Source organism: Mesocricetus auratus, unplaced genomic scaffold (assembly GCF_017639785.1).
Source record: "Mesocricetus auratus isolate SY011 unplaced genomic scaffold, BCM_Maur_2.0 Super-Scaffold_100010, whole genome shotgun sequence".
Classification (NCBI taxonomy): Eukaryota; Metazoa; Chordata; class Mammalia; order Rodentia; family Cricetidae; genus Mesocricetus; species Mesocricetus auratus.
In genome coordinates, this window is record NW_024429194.1 from 79,942,124 (window position 1) to 79,962,174 (window position 20,051).

Genomic DNA, 20,051 nt, shown 5'->3' on the forward strand with positions numbered 1-20,051 from the left:
ATTTGTGTGGCTCCATTGCTGGTAATGTTGCTTCCCTTTGTCTCCGTCCTCTTTAGAAGGTCAAGGAATGTAAGGTCACACATGCACACAGTGTTAGCATTTAGGCATCTGTACTGTCCTACCTTTAGGGTTCTGACAGGATACACCCTCGGCTGTAGCCACTAAGAGCACCTCCTATGCACATTCACTCGGTTCCCCTTTAAAAGGGCCCTGCCCACCTCCCATCCTTCTGTCCCTCTCTGTTCTCCCATCCTCTCTCCTCCCTCTCTCTCCTCCCTCCCTCCCTCCCTCCCTCCCTCCCTCCCTCCCTCCCTCCCTCCCTCCCTCCCTCTCTCTCTCTGTCTCTCTCTCTCTCCTCTCTCCCGCTGCTCTTGTCCCTGGAGGCTGGTCTCCCCCTTCCCTTTCCCTTTTTATGATTCTTTCCCCCTAGTAAAAACCCTCCACTTGAACTCCATAGCATGGCGTCTTTCTCTCTCGCATTGCTTTTTAAAGTAACAAGTACTTTAAGAACACACAGTACTTCATAGTTTGCAGAGGTCTCTTGTGTAGACCCCTGGCACTCCCTACTGCCACCTTGGGATTAACATCTCCACTCTGACATGCAGAAACAGGCTAGGAAGACCGCAGTGACACCTGCCAGCCCCAGGGTGGTCATCTCTGAGCGGGTAGGGCTGGCACTCTGTTCTCTTCCTTCCATTCTGCTCTCCCACCTGGCAGCTCCTAGCCCTCACCCCTTCTTTGACTGTTCTTCTGCCCCAGGCACTGAGCATCTCCCTCAGGAAGGGCCCTGATTAACATCCTGGGTCACATGCTCATCTGCAAGCCAATCAGCATCAGGAGGCTTGGCTTGGTCCATACACTAATGGCTTGAGTGAAAGTGGGGTTGGGGAGATAGCTGGGGGAAGAGTGCTTGGCATAAAAGCATAAGGAACTGGGCCCAATCCCCAGATTCAATGCAAACATGCTGGGGGCGTCTGTAATCCTAACATGGGATATAGCACAGGCAGATCTCTGAGGCTTGCTGGCCAGCCAGTCTAGCCTATGTGGTCAGACCCAGACAGGTGAGCGATTCCCATCTCAAAAAGCAAGGTGGACAGTGCCTGAGAAATGATACCCGAGTTTGTTCCTCGGCCTCATGTACACATACACATCTGTGCACACACATACATGTATATACACACACATCGCAGGAATCCCCTTTGCTGAGACTAGAAGAGCAGATTTGGTCCTCTGACTACAGGTAACCTGCAAGGACTCACACACCTTCCATATCTGCCCTCTTCCTTGAAATTCCACTTTTCAGGAAGAAAAGGAAGGAAGGAGAGAAGCTAGTTAGTTTATTATTTAATCTATGAGTGTGCGTGTACGTGTGTGTGTGTGTGTGTGTGTGTGTGGTGGGATATTTGTACACTGTGTGGAGATGTATTGCTGTGACTGGCGTATTAAAAAGTTGAATGGCCAATAGCTAGGCAGGAGGTGTAGGCGGGACTTCCAGGCAGAGAGAGAACTCTCAGAAGAATAAAGGTGGGATTCACCAACAAGACACAGAGAGGAAACAGGAGGTGCAGGATGGAAAAAAGGTGACACCACGTAGCAGAATACAGATTAATGTAAATGGGTCGATATAAGTTATAAGAGCTAGTAAGACTAGCCTAAGCTAAGGCTGAGCTTTCATCATTAATAATAATTCTCCGTGTCATTATTTGTGAGTTGGTGACCCAAATAAAAATCTTTGGGTGTGTGGTGTGGGGTGTGTGTGTGTGTGTGTGTGTGTGTGTGTGTGTGTGTGTGTGTGTGTGTGTGTGTGTACAAGTGCCCACAGAAGACAGCATCAGATCCCCTGGAGCTGGAGTTACAGGCAGTTGTGAGGCACCTGATGTGGGTGCTGGCGACTGTACTCAGTCCTCTCTGAGAGCACCTAGTGCTTTTAACTGCTGAGCTCCAATCTCCCTTCCCTGCGCAGACTCTTCAGCATGAAGGAGCTGTTCGGATGTCCTCTGTGCATCCTGTGCTCCCTGGTCTGTCTAGCCCCACCAGGGTCATTTCCTAACCATCAATCAGACATCATCAACCCTTGAGTCAGGGTAGCCAGGCATGGTTTGGACAGAGCAGTGACCCAAACAAATGACCTCAGGAACACTGAGGGATCCCAGAGGCTGGGTTCCTGAGAGTTGCCAATACCAAGTGGAATTGTCCAGACCTTCCGGGACTGGCACCTCCAGGAAGATAAACACTGTGGTTGGCCAAGGTCTGAGTGAGAGTCAGGACCCAGTACAAGAAGCTCTGAATGTGAGTGCCTGAGACAAGATCAGAGAGTAAGTACAAAGGAGGAGCCTGGTGCCAAGGCCCAGCCCAGCCCATCACTGATGCTGAGGAATGTCTGCTCACCGATACATTCAGATGCCTGGATCTGGTCTTACATGGAGCTCTGGGGGCAGGAGAGGCTTTGGAATGGCCATAAGGGCGATTTGCAGTCCTCTAGCTCTTGGAAGACCCCTGAGCTAGCAGAAGCCCCATCTGAAGAGAGTCTGTAACAGGCTGTCAGGAAGATCCAGAACTTTATCCCCCCACCCCCCTCTGCCGTTAGGAATGGTGGTTGCAGGGTACAAAATGCAGCCACCCCCATCGACACAATGGGACACACCAATCGCCCCTATGGACACATTGGGACATACCAGCTACCCTATGGATACACTGGAACACACCAGCCAGCCCACAGACACATTGGACCATACCAGCAACCCCCATGAACACACAAGGTCACACCAGCCACTCCCATGGACACACAAGGCCACACATCAACCTTGCAGCTCACATCTTCACCAAGGGTCTTTTGAACAAAACTGCAATCCACCTCCCAAGTGCCCCCAAGGCATGCTACCAGCTTCTTCTGGGGGGAGTTTATGGTACGTTTATTTGCGTGCCACTCTACAGCAGCCATCAACTTGAAACACACAGAGCCCAATTGGTTTACACACACACACACACAAAAGTACCAAAATGTCACCCCTCATACAGTCTTGGCAAGAACTGGCCACCTTTTTAGCTTTCAGATGAACTGATGCCGTCAAACCCTTTCCTTGGTCCTTAGCAAGGCAGGGAAAGGGAACAAGATTTAGCCTTTGCATTAAAGAAGCAAGGATTCAACCACACAGCTGAGCAACTGGACTTAGTGTTTAAACACCATAGTACATCAGCTGGACTCACTGATGTGGCTCAGCTTAACGCACGTGGTCCTACAAACCAACATGGAACACCAAGGGATGCCCAGGGGTATAGACAGGCACCCGGAAGTTGCTGGCAGCGAGGACTTGGCCAGGGGGAGAGGTCCATCCCTGGCTATGCTGCAAGCCACCCCTTCAGAACCAGAACTCGGAGACAAAGATGTGCACATTGACGACGTTCCGGTGGGAGATCACACCCCCGAACACATAGTTCATCTCCAGCTTCAGGACGGCATAAAACGGGCCCACGATGGGCCGCACTTGGCGCACGACACCTATGGAGAGAGCAGAAGGCACGTGGTTGGATGTCAGCAGACCCAGAGCAACATGGGTATCTGGGAAAGGGGTTCCCTCGGGGATTTCCAGATTAGACGCTTGAATCGCCAGAGTAACTATCCCCTTCCACCTGGTCACTCCTGGTTGTTTCCCATCACTAGGGACAGGTGACAGTGGACTCACTACCTCTTTTCTGTCACGCACAGGTGGGAACAGGCGGGAAGCAGTGAATCTGGGCTTTGCGGATCAGCAGGTCTAGGGCAGGGCCATCTCTCCTGCCCTTGTGGAGCCTGGGTTTCCTGATTGACCACCGTTTGTCTGACAGGGTTTCAAAGGATCTACAGAAGGCCTGGCATGGAGTTGAGGCCCAACGTGCCCTTCTCTCCTTCCCTTCTTCCCTCTTAGATCCTAGGTGTGACTACTAGGAATAAAAAAAAACAAAAAAACAAAATGCAGTAGTTCATCCCTGGGACGATTACAAGGCTGGCTCCTCACCCCTTCTCCAGGAGGAGCAGTTCCAGGTCTCTACAAGATAGGTCCTTGGACCTGCAGCATGTAGTCCAGATAGCCCAGGACATCATCTGCCCACACTTCACCCACAGGGATTCAGGACTGACCCTCCCTCCAGATTGCACACACACACACACACACACACACACACACACACACACACACACACGAGAGAGAGAGAGAGAGAGAGAGAGAGAGAGAGAAATAATTTAAAGGTTTCAAAGTGAGCATAAAGTGTGTGTAGCATCACAACCATCTATGGAGACACAGCCACCAGCTGATTCCAGGCTGGTTTCTGTAAATAAGACTTCCATAGGCTTAAAAACTGTGCAAGAGGCAGCCTGTCTCAAGCTATAAGTGTCTAGTGGGCAGTAGAGGCCTCAGGGAGAACCAAGGGTCCCGATGGCTTCTGTCACTATGGCTAGTTACTGACTGGGACCCTCAAGTTCATGCCCAGAAGGAGATGTTGGACACAGTGCCCCCCCTTGCCATTCTGCACTTCTGTTGCAGTGACTAGGGTGGATCTCCAGACCTCTCCCTAAGCAAACCTGGAAGAGGGCCGCACAGACCTCCATAGGTTGTCAGCACCCCACTCTCATCCCCCCATAGCGATAGATAGCATTGCAACTTTGTTCCTCTGAAGACCTATACACAAACATGGCTCTTACCAAAAGCTTTGGTTACCCTTTGCCTGCCAGTGGACCCCAATAGTCAGAGTACTCCTGTCGCCTCTCCCTGGGCGGCGTCTGCCTGCCAGGTTGGATGGGATCACAGTGCTGAGCCCATAATATTCTCAGCATGAATCCATGCGTGACACTGTTTCTCTCCCTAGGTCCTAGGCAACAGGGTGTCTACCAGCCACTGTGACTTTAGCCATCAGAGAGCAGGGGCGTCCTTCTCACTCTGTCTATGGCTAAGAAGTCGCTACTCAAAGAAAAACCTGAGAGACTGATTGAGCCGGTGACCCATTACAGGACAGTGGCATCATAAACATCCTTGAGCTCAGATAAGAGCCTGCTTTGTCACTATTAAGCAGTGTTTAAGTATATTTTTATAGGGACTGGAGACATGGCTCAGTGGTTAAGAGTATATACTGTTCTTGCAGAGGACCCAAGTTCAACTCCCAGCATCCACACTGGGTGGCTCACGACAGCCTACAACTCCAGCTTCAGAGGAATTAAAGCCTCTTCTGAACTGCCATATACATATCCACACACAGGCTTACACATATATACATATTTTTTAAATTGAAAACTATGTTTTATATAATACTGATATTTTATGTACTTTATATATTTTGTTGGAAATATAATTTAGAAACAGGTATATTGTTGATTGTCTATAATGACATATATGATTTCAACATATAACACAGACATCATAAAATCTTATCTGTTTTTGAGAGTGGAGTTTGCAACAGAGTCTCATGTAATCCGGGCCAGCTTCAAACAAACTATGCAGTGGAGGGTGGCCTGAAACTATTGATCCTCTGGACCCCATTTTGGGGGATTGTAGGCATGTACCACCAAGCTCAACTTGTACAAGATCATAAATGATGGATCATGTTATATTTATATGTTGGCATAATATTTACATGTTGATCATACAGTTATATCTATATGCTGACATGCATACTAATCTATCTTATTTGAGTGAGTATTCCTGGATACTCATGGACTCTTCACAGGGTCCACAGTTCTGACACATAGTCATGTCCAGGTATGTGATAGGTGCCTGACATCTAACTACATGAGAATGTAGAGAGGGTTGGTGACATGGCTATGTTGGTAAAGTACCTGCCATGCAAGCTTGATAACCTGAGTTGTATACCTGGAATCCATGGCAACAGGGGTGAATGGACTCCTGAAAGCTGTCTTCTGGGCATCTACATGTGTGTGCGCGCACATACACACTAAGTAAAATAAGGTCTTAATAAAGAATGCAGAGAATGCAATGGTGGTGTGGAGGATGGGCCTGGGTCAGAAAAGCTAAGAGAGAACTCACATATAGAGGGCCCAGGGGTTGAGTGTAGCCAACCTGGGTTAGAGGAGCTGGCTTAACAAATCTGAGTCTCAATTTCCTTTCCTGTGGACAGAGATAAAAACTAGCAATCTTCAAAATCAGAAACCAAACAAAATGGTGGTACAGGCCTGCAATCTCAACTACTTGGGAGGTGAAAGCAAGAGGCTTGAATGTGCAAGGCCTCCTTATGTTACAATGTGAGTTCAAGGCCAACTTGGGAACTTAATAAGATCCTTTCACAAAATAAAGTTTTTTATTTTTGGTTTTACAAGACAGGGTTTCTCTGTATTGTTTTGGAGGCTGTCGGTCCAGCCCGGCCTCGAACTCACAGAGATCCACCTGCCTCTGCCTCCCGAGTGCTGGGATTAAAGGCGTACGCCACCACCGCCCGGCACAAAATAAAGTTTTAAGAAAATGTAGCTCAGTGGCAGAGCACTTCCCAGCAAGTGTTAAGGTTGGTCCCCAACACTACACACACACACACACACACACTCATTCAGAAATGACTGTTGTCTATAAAACAAACAAATGATATTTCAATGCAATCTCTGTGCTCCAGTGGGTAGGAAATGTTTGCATCTAAATCCACCATATCAGGGAATCCATGGAGGGCCATTTCTGTTATAGCCAAAGACTAGAACTCCAAACTGTTGGCTGGTTGTTTGACTTGTAAGTGCCACACAGTGGGACAAGGCACCAAAGCACATTCGGCATCAGGGAAAGGCAGACTACAGGGCCTCCAGGTGCCAGGCCACATCACTGACATGAGTCACCTTTAGAGCCTGCAGAGGTTCAGGATCTTTGCAGATAGCAAGAAAGATGACTAAGGGCATCCGGTGATGCTGCCTGTGTGGGTGCGGGCACAAAGAATGTGTACCTTCCTGCTCGTCCAGATCTTCTGTTTTCTGCCCCTATGACCTGATATCTGTGCAGTACCTCCAACTAGCCACAGCTCACTCAGCCCAGAGCTATCTTTCCCACCCTAGACCCATCAGAGGGCCTGGTTACTTCCCTTCCAGCCCAGCCACACATTCCTGCACCTCTATTTTCAGAGAGCAGGCTTTCTCCATTTCACTAGTTCAAGCACGACCTTTGCCCTCCTACCCTCACCTTGACTGAAACCAGGCCACAATTTTTCATGAAAGGTGACACAAATTAACCCAGCTAGTCCCCAGTGCCTCACGCTCAGCAGATGCCAAATAAATGGCTGGCTCTGGTGCCAACTTTTTATTCATAGCTTTCTATCACCTGCCATCTTTCCTTTTCCCTTTCTTTCTTTCTTTCTTTCTTTCTTCTTCTTCTTCTTCTTCTTCTTCTTCTTCTTCTTCTTCTTCTTCTTCTTCTTCTTCTTCTTCTTCTTCTTCTTCTTCTTCTTCTTCTTCTTCTTCTTCTTCTTCTTCTTCTTCTTCTTCTTCTTCTTCTTCTTTTTTGGTTTTTTGAGACGGGGTTCTCTGCATTATTTTGGAGGCTGTCCTGGAACTTGCTCTGTAGACCAGACTGTCCTCAAACTCACAGAGATCTGCCTGCCTCTGCCTCCCGAGTGCTGGGATTAAAGGCGTGCACCACCAACGCCCGGCTCACCTGCCATCTTTTCACTCACCCATCATCCATCTATGCACCTACTTAGCCACCAGTCAGTTGATCCATCCAGCCATCTATCCATCCATCCATCCCACTGACCCACTCATCCATTTATCTAACCCATATATCTCATCCATTCTTCCAGCCATCCTTCCATCTGACCCATCTATCCAATAGAGGTCAATTTATGCAGGGATATTTAAGGACATTACTACAGAGGTACTGATATTAAATTGGGTTGTGCTGAGTAAGTATGGGCCCAGAGAGTGGGAAGGACATGTGTTCTCATCTGTCATGCTCCACCTGCCCAGTTCAGGGGATGTTCCAGCTAGCCTCCCACTCATGGCAGAGACTGCATAGTGCTCATGCTTGCTTCACCCTTCCCAGGGCTTGGGCAGGCACCTGGCAGGAGTTCAGCCATAATCACTGAAGGAGATGAAGGAGAGTGGGAGGAAAGGAAAGGAAATAAGTTCTTCAGGCTACACTCTCTAAGAGTGTATCACTGTCTGACCTCACAGGTAGCATTTCATTTGTTTGTTTTAGAGACAGGATTTCTCTGTGTAGCCCTGGCTGTCCTGGAACTCACTCTAGACCAGGTGGGCCTCGAACTCAGAGATTTCCCTCTGCCTCTGCCTCCCAAGCATGGTGTATGCTCTTTCTAAAACTCCTCTAAACTTTCGAAGAGCAAACAGTCCCTTCTCTTAGGGGGCCCATAGACTATTGTGGGCTAAATCACAAGCTGGGAGCTATGAGACCCATTCTGGGAGTCAGAAACTGACTTGTAAATTCTGGAGGCACTCTCTACAGCTTCTTCCTCCTGTTTTGCTGAGCTCTGCTCCCTTCTATCCCCAGGCCTATCACCGTCCCATGAGGCTCACTATGTCCACCTTCTTCAACATTGTACTTCTCACTTTACATGATTCTATTCTGTATTTGCACTGGGAGTTGTGGAAGGCTTAGGCAAAGGGCCTATTTATTTGACTGGCCGGTGGAGCAGCAAGTGGCCCATTTCCATCTAGCCTGGCATGCCCATCCCATCTGGTGGGGTGTTCCCACCTTTGCAAAGGCTCTTGAAAAAAGCAAAGAGGGGTTGGGCAGATGGTTCACTGGGCAAAGAGCTTGCCTTGCAATCAGGAGGACCTGGGTTAGGATCCTCAGCACCCATGTTAAAAACAGGTGTGGGGACATAAGCCTGTAACCGAGTAACAGCAAGATGGGGGCAGACAGGTGGATCCCTGGAGCTCGATGGCCAGCCTAGCCTACGCCACAAAGTTCTAGGCCAAAGTTCCTGTCTCTCACAAAAGGTAGAAGGTACCTAAGGGCCAGCTCGAGAGATTGTCCTCTGACCTCCACACATACACTGTGCATACACACACTTGTACATCATACATGCACGCACCTGTATTGACATGTGTACCCTCACACTCATGGACATGCATGTGGGTACATGCTTATGCATGCATGCACACATGTACACACAAGGGGGGGATGTGGGCTGTGGTGCTGAGTTCAACAGCTTTAACCTTCCAAATCCTCATCTTAGGCATTTCTGCTCCAGGTCCCAGGCGCTGTTGGTATTCCTCCTCAGCACATCTGCACCTCTTTAGAGACACAATTAATCCTGTTTTTACCCAATGAAAAAACTGCAGCCCCCTGGGGCAGCTCACCATGTCTCAGCTCTGCTGTGTAACATGAAGCTTATGTTTTGGGATCCTTGATCCTGAACAGAAAGTACACAGGTCCAGTAGGGGAAATCTTGTCTCTTGGGGCGGGGCTGGTGGTCCACACACTGAGCCCCAGAGCCCATCTGGGCTCCCTCCGGATAATGTATTCAGTTGTCTATCAACTGTTTGAGATGACATAAACTTATCTAGGCTCTCTGTACACCTGACTGGCTTTCAGACATTGTGTCCAGATATCTAGGTTCCTGGGCTGGCTCTGTGCTGGCCAGTTGTGTGACCTCATGCAAGGCCTCACACAGTCTTAAGTTCAGCTTCTGACATGAAAATGCGGTGACGAGAACTGACAGGGTGTAATGGAGTGGACAGGGCTGTCAGAGTATTTCAGCGAACAAGATGATGAGTCCAGACACTGTGTGCAGTGCTACAGCAATGGAACAGACAGCAGCTTCAGTGGGGAAAAGGTACAGGTGACAGTCTGAATGCTACACATCGTCACCATGAAGAGCATAAGAAACCAGACTAGGGGCAGGGCACATTTTCCTCCTCACTGATCAGTCTCCCCACTGTGGTACAAAGTCAAGGCCAAGGGCAGTTTGTCTCAGCTAGTCCTGCATGCCTGGGTCCTAGAGCTCCTCTGTGCCTGATTTACTCAATGCATGAACCACACAGCCAAGCATTGAGTATAACTTATAAAGTTGGAAATTATCACCCACAAGCAGAAGTATTGGGAAATAATGACCAAAAGCCCAAAGCATTTCAGATGGGGACCACCCGGGAGGAGAAAGGGCAACGATGGGAGGTTGGGCTCATTATCTGACTTCAGGGGCCACCCTCTTCCCCCCTCACACATGCCAGTCACCTGGAAAGAGGCAGTCACCAGATCTCAGTAAACCTCCTAGGGTCAAAACCAGAGGCTGGGACAGGCAGCCCGAGCCAAACAAAGCATGGAGAAAAACTCAAGGGAGGAGAGCTCTTGGCTCAGGCTGAGCACTCCCACCTGGAATACCTGGGACCAGAAGTGTGGGGACTTTGGGATGTTTGCATACATGTCCTACTAGATGGCAGGGAGGGATCCCACATCTGAATGTGAAGTTCATCTGTTTCATAGTCACCTTCTACACACAGTCAGGCATGCAAGATCCTTCAGAATGCCGCAGATGAAGCTGAGTGTCTTCACCATGTGGGATATTTCTCCATGTGGGATATTTCTCCACATGAAATACTCTTCCCGTGACCTTAGACATTCATCAAGTTCCAGCTTTTAGATAATTCTGGATTTGGAGGAAGTAAGGAATGCTTGGCTTGCACCTACATAGCTTGGGTGCAGATGGGTTGGAAAAGAGACTCCAGGGCAGGGGTGGGGAAGATCCCGTGTGAATATGCTGAATTTGGTCCCCACCACTGAGCTGTGAGGATGAACATTTATCCACAATGGGGGAGGAGTCAAAAATGAACCTCTGAGAGTAAGATGTCCCAAATTCCAGCTACCAGGGCCTTGCACCAAAGCTCAGCTGTCTGTCACCTCAACATGTGACACAATACATGGATGCTTCCAGTGTATACTGCCCTGGCCTGACTCAAAAATACTCCAGCAATGGCTTGGAGAGATGGCTCAGCAGTTAAGAGCACTGCTGCTCTTGAAGAGGAGTGGGGTTTGGTTCCCAGAATCCATATGGTGGCTCCCAACTATCAACAACTCTAGTGCCAAGGCACCTAACATCCTCTTCTGACCTCTGTGGACACCAGGCATGCACACAGTGCACATACATATATGTAGGCAAAAGACTCAAACCCATAAAATAAATAATCCTAAAAAAAATTCAGCAAACTCGGCAGAAGTTTCTGGAATTCTAGAGCCATCACATCAGGAATTAGGGCTGTGTCTGAACTCCCCACACTCTGCCTTTCCTGCCTGCCTGAGAAACCCCATAATGGCCAGAAAGGAAGGAGGACAGGTGTCTAAGCTGCATATTTAAAATACCAAATGTCACTCAACATGTTTCAGCAAAACACATCAGCCATATTTTGGGATTATTATAAATGTACCCCGCCCCAAGTCTCCAGTGAGCAAAAGCAGATGCATCAAGCAGACACCTGCAGGCGGCCAAGTGGAGGAGGAAAGCCCAGAGTGCAGCTGCCCTGGGGAGAAATGAAGAGAAATGTGAAAAGATCCAGCTCAGGTCCACACCTCCCCGACCCGTGTCTGGGACGGGGATCCAGCATTTTCTGTAACACTAGGCCCCCATACAGTTCACACACCAAGTACTGCTGGCTGTGGCTGGGACCAGCAGCACCATTTTCTGTGGTTTGTTGGAGGAAATAAAGCTCAGGGTGGCTGAGTGAGCCTCTGAAGATCACACAGCCAGGAAGAGGCAAATCAAGACTTGAACCAGAACCTGAGCCGCCAATGCCTTCCCCTGTGCCGTGTGGCGTTAACAGAAAAGGGGAAGGAAGGTTTGGGCAATGTTCGGGAAAGACGTGCCATCTGAAGCTCCTACTTACACCGAGGTGGTTAAAAAGCGTAACTGATAGAATGGTCAAAGCATTGTCTCCCCTTTTCCTGTGTCCCTGCCTTGACCCTAGTCCCATTCACTTATCTGCAGGGTTCTTCCAGCCCCGGACTCATACTCAACTATGTACAGATGGCCCCAAATGCACAACTTGAGACCAAGCAAAATGAACCCTAACGTACCCCCTCCTAAACTTCCCTCCTTCCTCTCTGTGGTGGTCAGTCTTCACACTTGATTGATTAAGAATCACCTAGGAGACTTGAGGATCACATCTCTAGGTTTCCCAGAGGATTAACTGGGGTGGGGAGGGGCCGTGCACGGGATAGGGACCCAGATAGTATAAAAGGAGGAAGGCAGCTGAGCACTGGCATTCCCTGAACCCCCTTCCTAGCAGTCATGATGTGAGTTAATCCACCACGCCCTCTGCCATGATAACCCATGCCCTTGAGAACTGTGGGCTAAAAGGAACCCTCTCTTGTTTCTCTCAGGTCTTTTGTCACAATGATAAGAAAACCCTATTCCCAAGCCCTACTCAGCCCCCCCAGAGCCAGCTGACAATGAGAACCTTTTGGCTTCGGGGTCACTCATCACCAAAGTTCTCTTAGTACCAGAGCTCTGTCCCCCACACAGGCCCTTGGGCCAGGCCCCACCATTTCCACTCAGACTTGCAGTCCCTTCATCCTCACCTTCTAGAAGGTAAATCCAATAGGGTCCTTCAGTGCTCTAGACACCTGATGGGTTCGAGGGCCTGGTAGGTAGGTAGGTAGGTAGGTAGGTAGGTAGGTAGGTAGGTAGGTAGGTGTGTGTGTGTGTGTGTGTGTGTGTGTGTGTGTGTGTGTGTGTGTACACATGCACATACATATATGTGTGTTCAAAAAACAAAGAGGGGGCAAAAGGAGCATCACTTCAACCACCCCTTGTCAGCAATGAGAAAGGCACACAAACCCTCACCTGCTGCAACTTGTTCCTGGACCCTCCCATTCCCACTGTTATGTTCTGGCTGTTGCCCAACTTTCCAAAAAGTGGTCCCAGCACTATGGATCCAGGTCCTAGTGGTCCCCTCCAATGTGTCTGTCCCGGCTCCATGGAAACAGCCTTATTGAGGTCACGAAGGCCTCACTGTTGCCAACAATGGTGAATCCTTGGTCCTCATCTAGCCTGAATCTCAGCAGTACAGCTTAGCAGCCCTTCCTGGGTTCTAGGCCCTTCCCCTATTCCTTTTCTCTGAGACCTCTACCTTGGCTTCTACTCAATCTGGGCCTTTCTTCGTCTTTCCTTTTCCCATGCGAATGAGCTAGATAGAGTTAGAATGAGCCAATGAGTTAGATAGATAGCTAACTACTATCCCTTCTGGAAGGATTCAGCCCAAAATTCCAGCCACATCTCTGAGGGTGTTTGACAAGTCCCTTAAACTCAAGGGCTGAATGAAAGGCTCATAACCTTACACCCCCTGTCACCATGTCACCACTTTGGCCTCTTACCTTACAGCTGTTAAAACCGAATACCTGCCATCAAGCTGGAGTCCCCATCTGGCCCCATCAGCAATCATGACCTGTATTACCTGTATTTCCCATCATATCCCTATCTGTCCACACCCCTACCCTTCCTACTCGACCCCCATGGCTAGAGCCATCACCATCTGCTCTAGCTGCTGCTCAGCACGGGGAGCACACCTGCCTTAGGGCTTTGAGCATGCTGGCCCCTCAACCCACAGTGCTCCTCTCCAGCTTGCCTGAGGCTCAATTCCTGGGCTTCTCTGGTCTTTGTCAGTGTCTCCAGTATCCAGATTTGGAGTGGTTTACCTCCCCCATGCCACCTCCCCTCCGTCACACTTTCTGAAGTGCTGGTCCCCACCAGACTGTGTGTATCACACTCTTTGTTGCTTGCCACTGGGATAAAAAGTGCACAATGCAGGGGCTCATTTGTCCCTGTGACTGCATCGTGTCCCAGAGATGAACAAAGGACGAATTGTTTACCGAGAGGAAAAGGAGGTGGATGCTGTGGCTATAGTCTAAGAGAAGAGACAAGATACTTCGGGGTGTGGTCACGGCTGGGGTGAGCACAACAGGTTGGAGGTGCCAGTGGACAGATCTGGATGCATCATGGCAGCCCGGAGCCCGGGCTTCCGGCTAGGTGCTGCTTAACTCTACAGTGATAAAGGCATTCAGACTGTCCCTTCTGTTCTATTTTGAGGAGACGAGCAGGCCAGAGCAGATCTAGGCTGCAGATATCTCTCCAGCCAGGCAGCAGGGAGAGGCAAATTTGACACTGGCTGACGGCAGGGAAGGAGCCACCCAGTGGGTCTCAGGCTCTACCGCTCAGAGTGGAGACTGAGTTCTTTCACCACAGTGGGCAAGTGCACTCCTCAGAAGGATGCTTCCTGGGTTCTGCAGTGCAGTCAGGCCAGGATATGACAAGGCGATGGGGATATGCTGTCTGGGAAGCAGCCGCAGGGCCGGAGTCTGGTCAACAGCAGCCACGAGTGCGGGGGGGTGGGGGGGTGTCAGGTGAACAGGGCAGTATCTCAGGGTTCCCAGGGCTCACATCTGACCTTGCCCAGAGACTATGCAAGAGTCCTGTCCCCGAACTGCGCTCACATAGCCCATCTGCAGCCCTGCCTGCTGACTCTTTTGTCATTCACCTATGGGCATCATGGGGTCCCACCCTGGGACGGGTAAGGGGATCAGAGATAGCTCCTTTGCCACCTCCAGCCCTTTATACACTCTCACTGACTCTGAGAGAGATACCCGCTCAAGACCCGTGCCTTTCATCTTTTCAGAAGGACACGCCTGCACTTTACAGTCCCCAGGTACTTAGGCACATGTCCACAGGGACCAAGTGAGCATGAAGGATGAACTTTCCAGACACTTGCCAGGCTGGCCTTCCGGTCTAATCTTAATGATCACCACTGCCCAGGAATGAGGCAGGTGTCATACTGATAGATCTTTCTTAGGGCCCTGGACAGTTCCACTCACACAATTTCAACTGCCTGGCTCTTGTACCTGGGTAATGGCATGTTTGGTGCTTAGCTTGGGTGGGACATTCCATCATATCTGCTCCTCTTTGGGGGTGGTTGCAGGGGCTGCTGGCCACCAGCTAGATTAGGCTATGGGCCTAAGGTTGGATCCCAGAGCTTCTCTGGCAGAGAAGGCAACACTGCCACAATTGGGCGAGCACTCAGACCACAGTAGGATTCCAGGATTCCTGGTTGTTGCTTATGGCCCGTTAGCATCACTTCAGTAGATCCCTAGCAGAGGTCATGCCCCCAGTGAGATCCCCCCACTCCCATGACTGTGGGTTGGGAGGGGGGCTGTATGTCTCGTGTGTGGGAGACCTTTGAGCTTCTGTCTATGAGCTTGGGGGTGAGCCATCTCCTATGGTGCTCTGAGAGTCCTTAGGCTGTCAGGTACATCTCATCTTTGCTCCATGGGGCCCCAACACAGGGAACACAAAAAAGTGTCTGTCCTTTTCTTACCCTTCTGTCTGGTCCCCTTTGAGAGATATACACCCCCCCACCCCCGCCCTGCCTGCACCTCCTGCCAGCCTCGTGGCAGAATCAAGCCCTGGCCCATCCCAGAATGAGGAGGAGGAGGCTGGGCCTCTCACCCGGGAAGCAAGTTGGCTGCTGGCCAGGGTGTGGCCCCGGGTGACAGGGCTGTGCCTCCCGGAGAAGAGAAGGCGCCTAATCCCTGGGATTTGCCGTGAAAGCCAGGACAGGGTCAATCACTCGTCACTGGGCAGGGATGGCTGTGCTGTTATTTTAGGTGGAGTTTCTGAATGTCGTTTGCAGTGCCCACTGATCCCAGGCCAAACCTGCCAAATTGGATTTCAGGGCAGGGTCAGTCTCTGACATTTAACCCCTTAGGAGGAGACGGTTTAAAGAGGCAGTTCAGATCCTTCTAGCTGGGCCAGTGATGGCGACTTGATACCAAAGAGCCAAGGCAAGCAAGAGTTTAAGTCTCGATTCAGTTCTTCTGGCTAAGAAAAGAATGTGATCTAGGTCGGTGTCTTCATTCACAAGCCCCTGTTGTGGGGCCACTGTGTGCAGTTGTATAGCTATGTGCTGCATTTAGACATCCCTAGTGTTTTGCAGTGTATAACACGTTCAACTGTCTTGTCACATACGACTCTCGCCCTCTTGAGATATGCAGCCAACCCCTGAAAAACAAGTACTCTCAGCCATGGAAGCTCAGCGGACACATGCTAGGGAGGCTGCCTGGCAGCATTCTGAAAACAGGTGAGCGACTCACATGTGCAACTGCTTCCTGTTGATCAGTGCAGGGCCTGGCCCCGTGGCATGAGTAAGATAATTCAAGACTGGCAGGACACGGGAGGCATGTCCTCCATTTTTGCTTTATGCCAGGCCAGACTCACTGGCCCAGACTATCGGACATGCCTGCTAAACAGTTCCCAGGCACTGACATGAATCGGAGTGAGCAGTCTTGCACTGTCCCATTAACACCACGTGTGCGTTAGCACCTAAGGGTGCTCTGAGCTCTCACCAGAGAGGTCCAAACTGCTTCCCCCAAGGGCTCATTTGTCTTAACAGTCCACACAGGCAGACTGTTTAAATACACATACCACCTTGACCCTTATGGTCCCACAGGGCAAGAATCACTGTGTTGATCTTCTAAGAAGAAAACAGAGGCTCAAAGAGGTTGTGTAATCAGTATGAAACTACAGGACTGGAAGCACAGACCCCCAAATCAAGCCCAGAACAACTTCTTGCCAGGGCCTTTTGGAATCAATTGCAAACGATCCTAAAAAGGAGCATCCTAACCTTGATATTTTTCAAATAGTAAACTTCAGTTGATGAACCCTGTGCTCAACGCACTCAGAGATGAGACTTTAAATACTGGTTCAAAATGAAAAGTATTCCTGCAACCTTTAAGAGGGGGCACAGGAGCAGGGAATAGTGGGCCATGCCTATAAATCTTAGCTCTTGGGAGGCTAAGGTGGAGGGACCGTCCTGATTCCAAGCCAGCCTTCAAAGTGAGATTCTATTTCAAAACAACAGCAGCAATAAATAAAAAGATGGGGTGTGGGAGTGTTATATGAGGGGGTGATGCACTCACGCTCATGTGATGTTGGAAACATGGAATGCTTTTTGTATTAAAGATAAGGGTCCACTCTGAATAGTGGCTAGACCGTCTCTCACCACTAGGACACCCGCTCCAGTTTTGCACTCCCCCCAAGCCTCGGTGTGGGCCATGCAGGTGGTTCTCCTCTAAGAGGCACCTCCCTAGAAGACAGGCTGCATGCCCTGTGCAGAGAGGCCTCAGCAATAACCCTTCAGTCACAGCGACACCATGGAACTCACGCCTGCTTGTTCTCTACCTACCAGCTGCATCCATGGACCTCAACAAAGACTCTGGCCCAGGCCCCTCTCTCACCCTGCTCTCCAAGTTTGTGGGATTTGTGTGTCAGAGGCCCTGCCCTGCTGCTGGTCCCATCAGACACCATCTCCTCTCCGGAGTCTGTGAGGAATCAACTGCACCTGCGCTTTCCCGAGCTCAGTGGCGCTGTCTCCTGTGTCCCACTTGACCACGAACCTGGATCTACTTTCAGCCCAGGTAGGTCTGGCATTTACAGTCCCTCTCAGATCCCACGCCAGAGATCTGGGACTCACAGCACCTGAGCCATCATTGGATTTCTGTGGGCTTGTATGTACGCGGCATGTGAAGGCCTCTCTCTCATATCCCTTTCTGGGTCGCACTGAAGGGACTCTGTAATCAGAGTGTCTTTAACACAGCATCAGAGGCCAAGGTGAGCACTTGGTCTTGCATTCCAACTTTCCCAGCTGCATGGGGCTTACCCAGTGACACACACACCTGAGCTGAGGAGGTCATCCTCTTCTTCTAGGGGCACCTAGAAACTGTGCCCCCAAAGCCATCTAGGGGGTGAGGAGCTTGAGGAAAACAGAAAACAGACCTATAGGCCTGACTGTCAGCTGGTCATAAGACCCAGACAGGCACTTCCCATTTTTCCTCTGTAACGGCCATGCCAGTCCAAGTGCCTATCAATCTCAAGCCTGCATCCGGAACTAATGAATGGGCTCAGTGCACAGGCTGGGTGACAGAGCAGCATCGGCACCAGGTGACTCCAGAGAAAAACTTGGCAAAGTTTCCTAACCATGTTCCTGCACCTAAGGTGGCTACTACTAGGGACAGGAGGCCCTGACTCTGATGTTATATTCCCATATGGCATGCCTTCTGCAAGGCAGAGGAGAGAACCAATCAGAAATCAAACATCATGTGCATCCACAGACTCAGCCTCCTGCCTATCACCCCCATTTACACCTACAGGCTGCTCTCAGCCCCTACACTCTGCCCTGCACACACACACACACACACACACACACACACACACACACACACACACACACACACCAAGTCAGATCTTGGGACTTGCCCAGAAATATAGTGAAGTATAGAGGTCACAGCAGCTTTCCCCTAGAGCTGTTTTCAGATGGGAGGGTCCTGTTCAGCTTTCAAATAACTTCCTTGGATCACAAGCAACCCCAGGGGCCACCTGAGTTCCCACCCTGGAATCGCTCAGGCATTGGGGCCCTGGAGGCTTGCTTGTCAGCCATGGGCAGATGGAGGCAGGAGAACATGATGCTGAGTGCCCTCACAAGCCTTGGTGTAGCACTTGCCAGAGCAGAGACACCGGGGCACTAGCCAGGTGGAGAATTGGAATGGGTGCTCCAGAACCTTGTCCCACCCCCCAGTGAACCTTATCTCTTGGTCACAGGGAACTGAGGTCTTTATTCCTAATGTCAGCACTACCCATTAATTCATGACTATTTAAGGGGACCGAGACCTAACTGCTGCTGGTAGATACCAGTGGGATAGACACCACTGGGTACAAACGAGCAAGAAATGAGCTTCATGGTGTCCTCGTGAGAGTGGAGGGGGACAGCATCTGGGTTTGACAGTCCTGGAACACCTCCCGGCCGTGCCTGCCCGTTGTACTTCCTCTGAGAAGCCCGCCTTGTGTGCCCAACTGTAAACATCTATACCACCACAGTGGTCACATGGATAACTACTAGGAACCACTCTTGAGGTTCCTAAGGATCCTGCAGAGGATGATGGGGTGCAGGGTCAGGATGGCAATGCAAACTTAGGCCACACCCCCAATCATATCAGCTGAGTGTTCTCAGTTCCTCTCGGCTTTGGTGAGGTTTTAGTAGAAATTTTGGCAAAGCCAGCCTTCATTCTAGACAGATTTCTTTTTTCACTTCTAGAAAAACAGAGTTAAGAAGCTGTGAGTGAGCAGGGTAGAGAGGAGGTCTGGGGACTGGGGACCCACTAAATCTCAGAGGTCTGGGGCCTGGGGACCCACTAAATCCCAGAGGTCTGGGGGCTGGGGACCCACTAAATCCCAGAGGTCTGGGGGCTGGGGCTGACAGTGAGTGGCCCTCACTCGTCCGTGGCTAGGCCTCCCCGTTAGTCACTGTTCAGCTTCTCTGAGCACCCTGACTGCAGCCTGGGCTCTGCAGAGTGAAACACAGAGCAGGATAGGGAGGCTCTGTGGTGGCCTGAGCATGCCCCAGGCATTAAATAGAGCATTTCTCCACAGGCTGGAGAGGCATTCTTCACGTCTCACTGACAGCTAGAGAGAGAGGAATGCAAGGGGGCTTTGCAGAGGCATCAGCTCCGCCCTGGGCAGCATCTCTCTGATCCCCTAAGACCCAACGACTACATTAGAGGAAGCCTAGCCTTTTAGGTTTTTTTTTCCCCATCCACTCAGGTACTTCACCATCTTGTCACTTTCAAGGGCTTGAATGCCATGGCCACAGGGGCTTAAAGGTTCATCTGCTGGTTATTTTTCCTGGGACTTCTAAACTTGGAGACCTTTCTATGTCTATGCCAGTTCTAGGGAAGCCTAGGTTCATGACTGTTCTGGTCTTCATTGCTAGGTGGCCCTCTCCGGCCCTTGCTGCCCTGTCCCTGAATGGAGGTAACTTTTCCATGTTCCAGGGACCGAATGCTAGTTTCTGGTATGTGACAGGCTCACTGATCTGTGAGGCTCCTGCATATGTGAGGAAACTGGGCCTTGACTCCCTAAGGACGCCTTCTGTAGGAAGTGCCCACATAGGCTGTGGTCTAAACAGGAAGGTATTCAGCAAGCCTGGTGCCCTTGCATGGTCATATGCAGGCCTATGCTCCTTTCCAGGAACCCAGGAGCCTCCTGAGCCTGGGTGGGAGCAGCAGACGGCAGGCCTGCATAGCCTGGAACCATGC

At 50.3% G+C, this 20,051-nt stretch overlaps 1 protein-coding gene across 1 annotated transcript in view; it reads right to left on the reverse strand.

Annotated features, from left to right (window-relative positions):
* Positions 1 to 2,895: 2,895 nt before the first annotated feature.
* Fbln1 (fibulin 1) overlaps positions 2,896 to 20,051 on the reverse strand; it is a 74,000-nt gene continuing 56,844 nt past the window's right edge. The window contains exon 17 of the mRNA XM_040754033.1: positions 2,896 to 3,499. Within this exon, the coding sequence (XP_040609967.1) occupies positions 3,360 to 3,499 (140 nt within the window). The 3' untranslated portion in view covers positions 2,896 to 3,359. The remainder of the gene's footprint in view (positions 3,500 to 20,051) is intronic.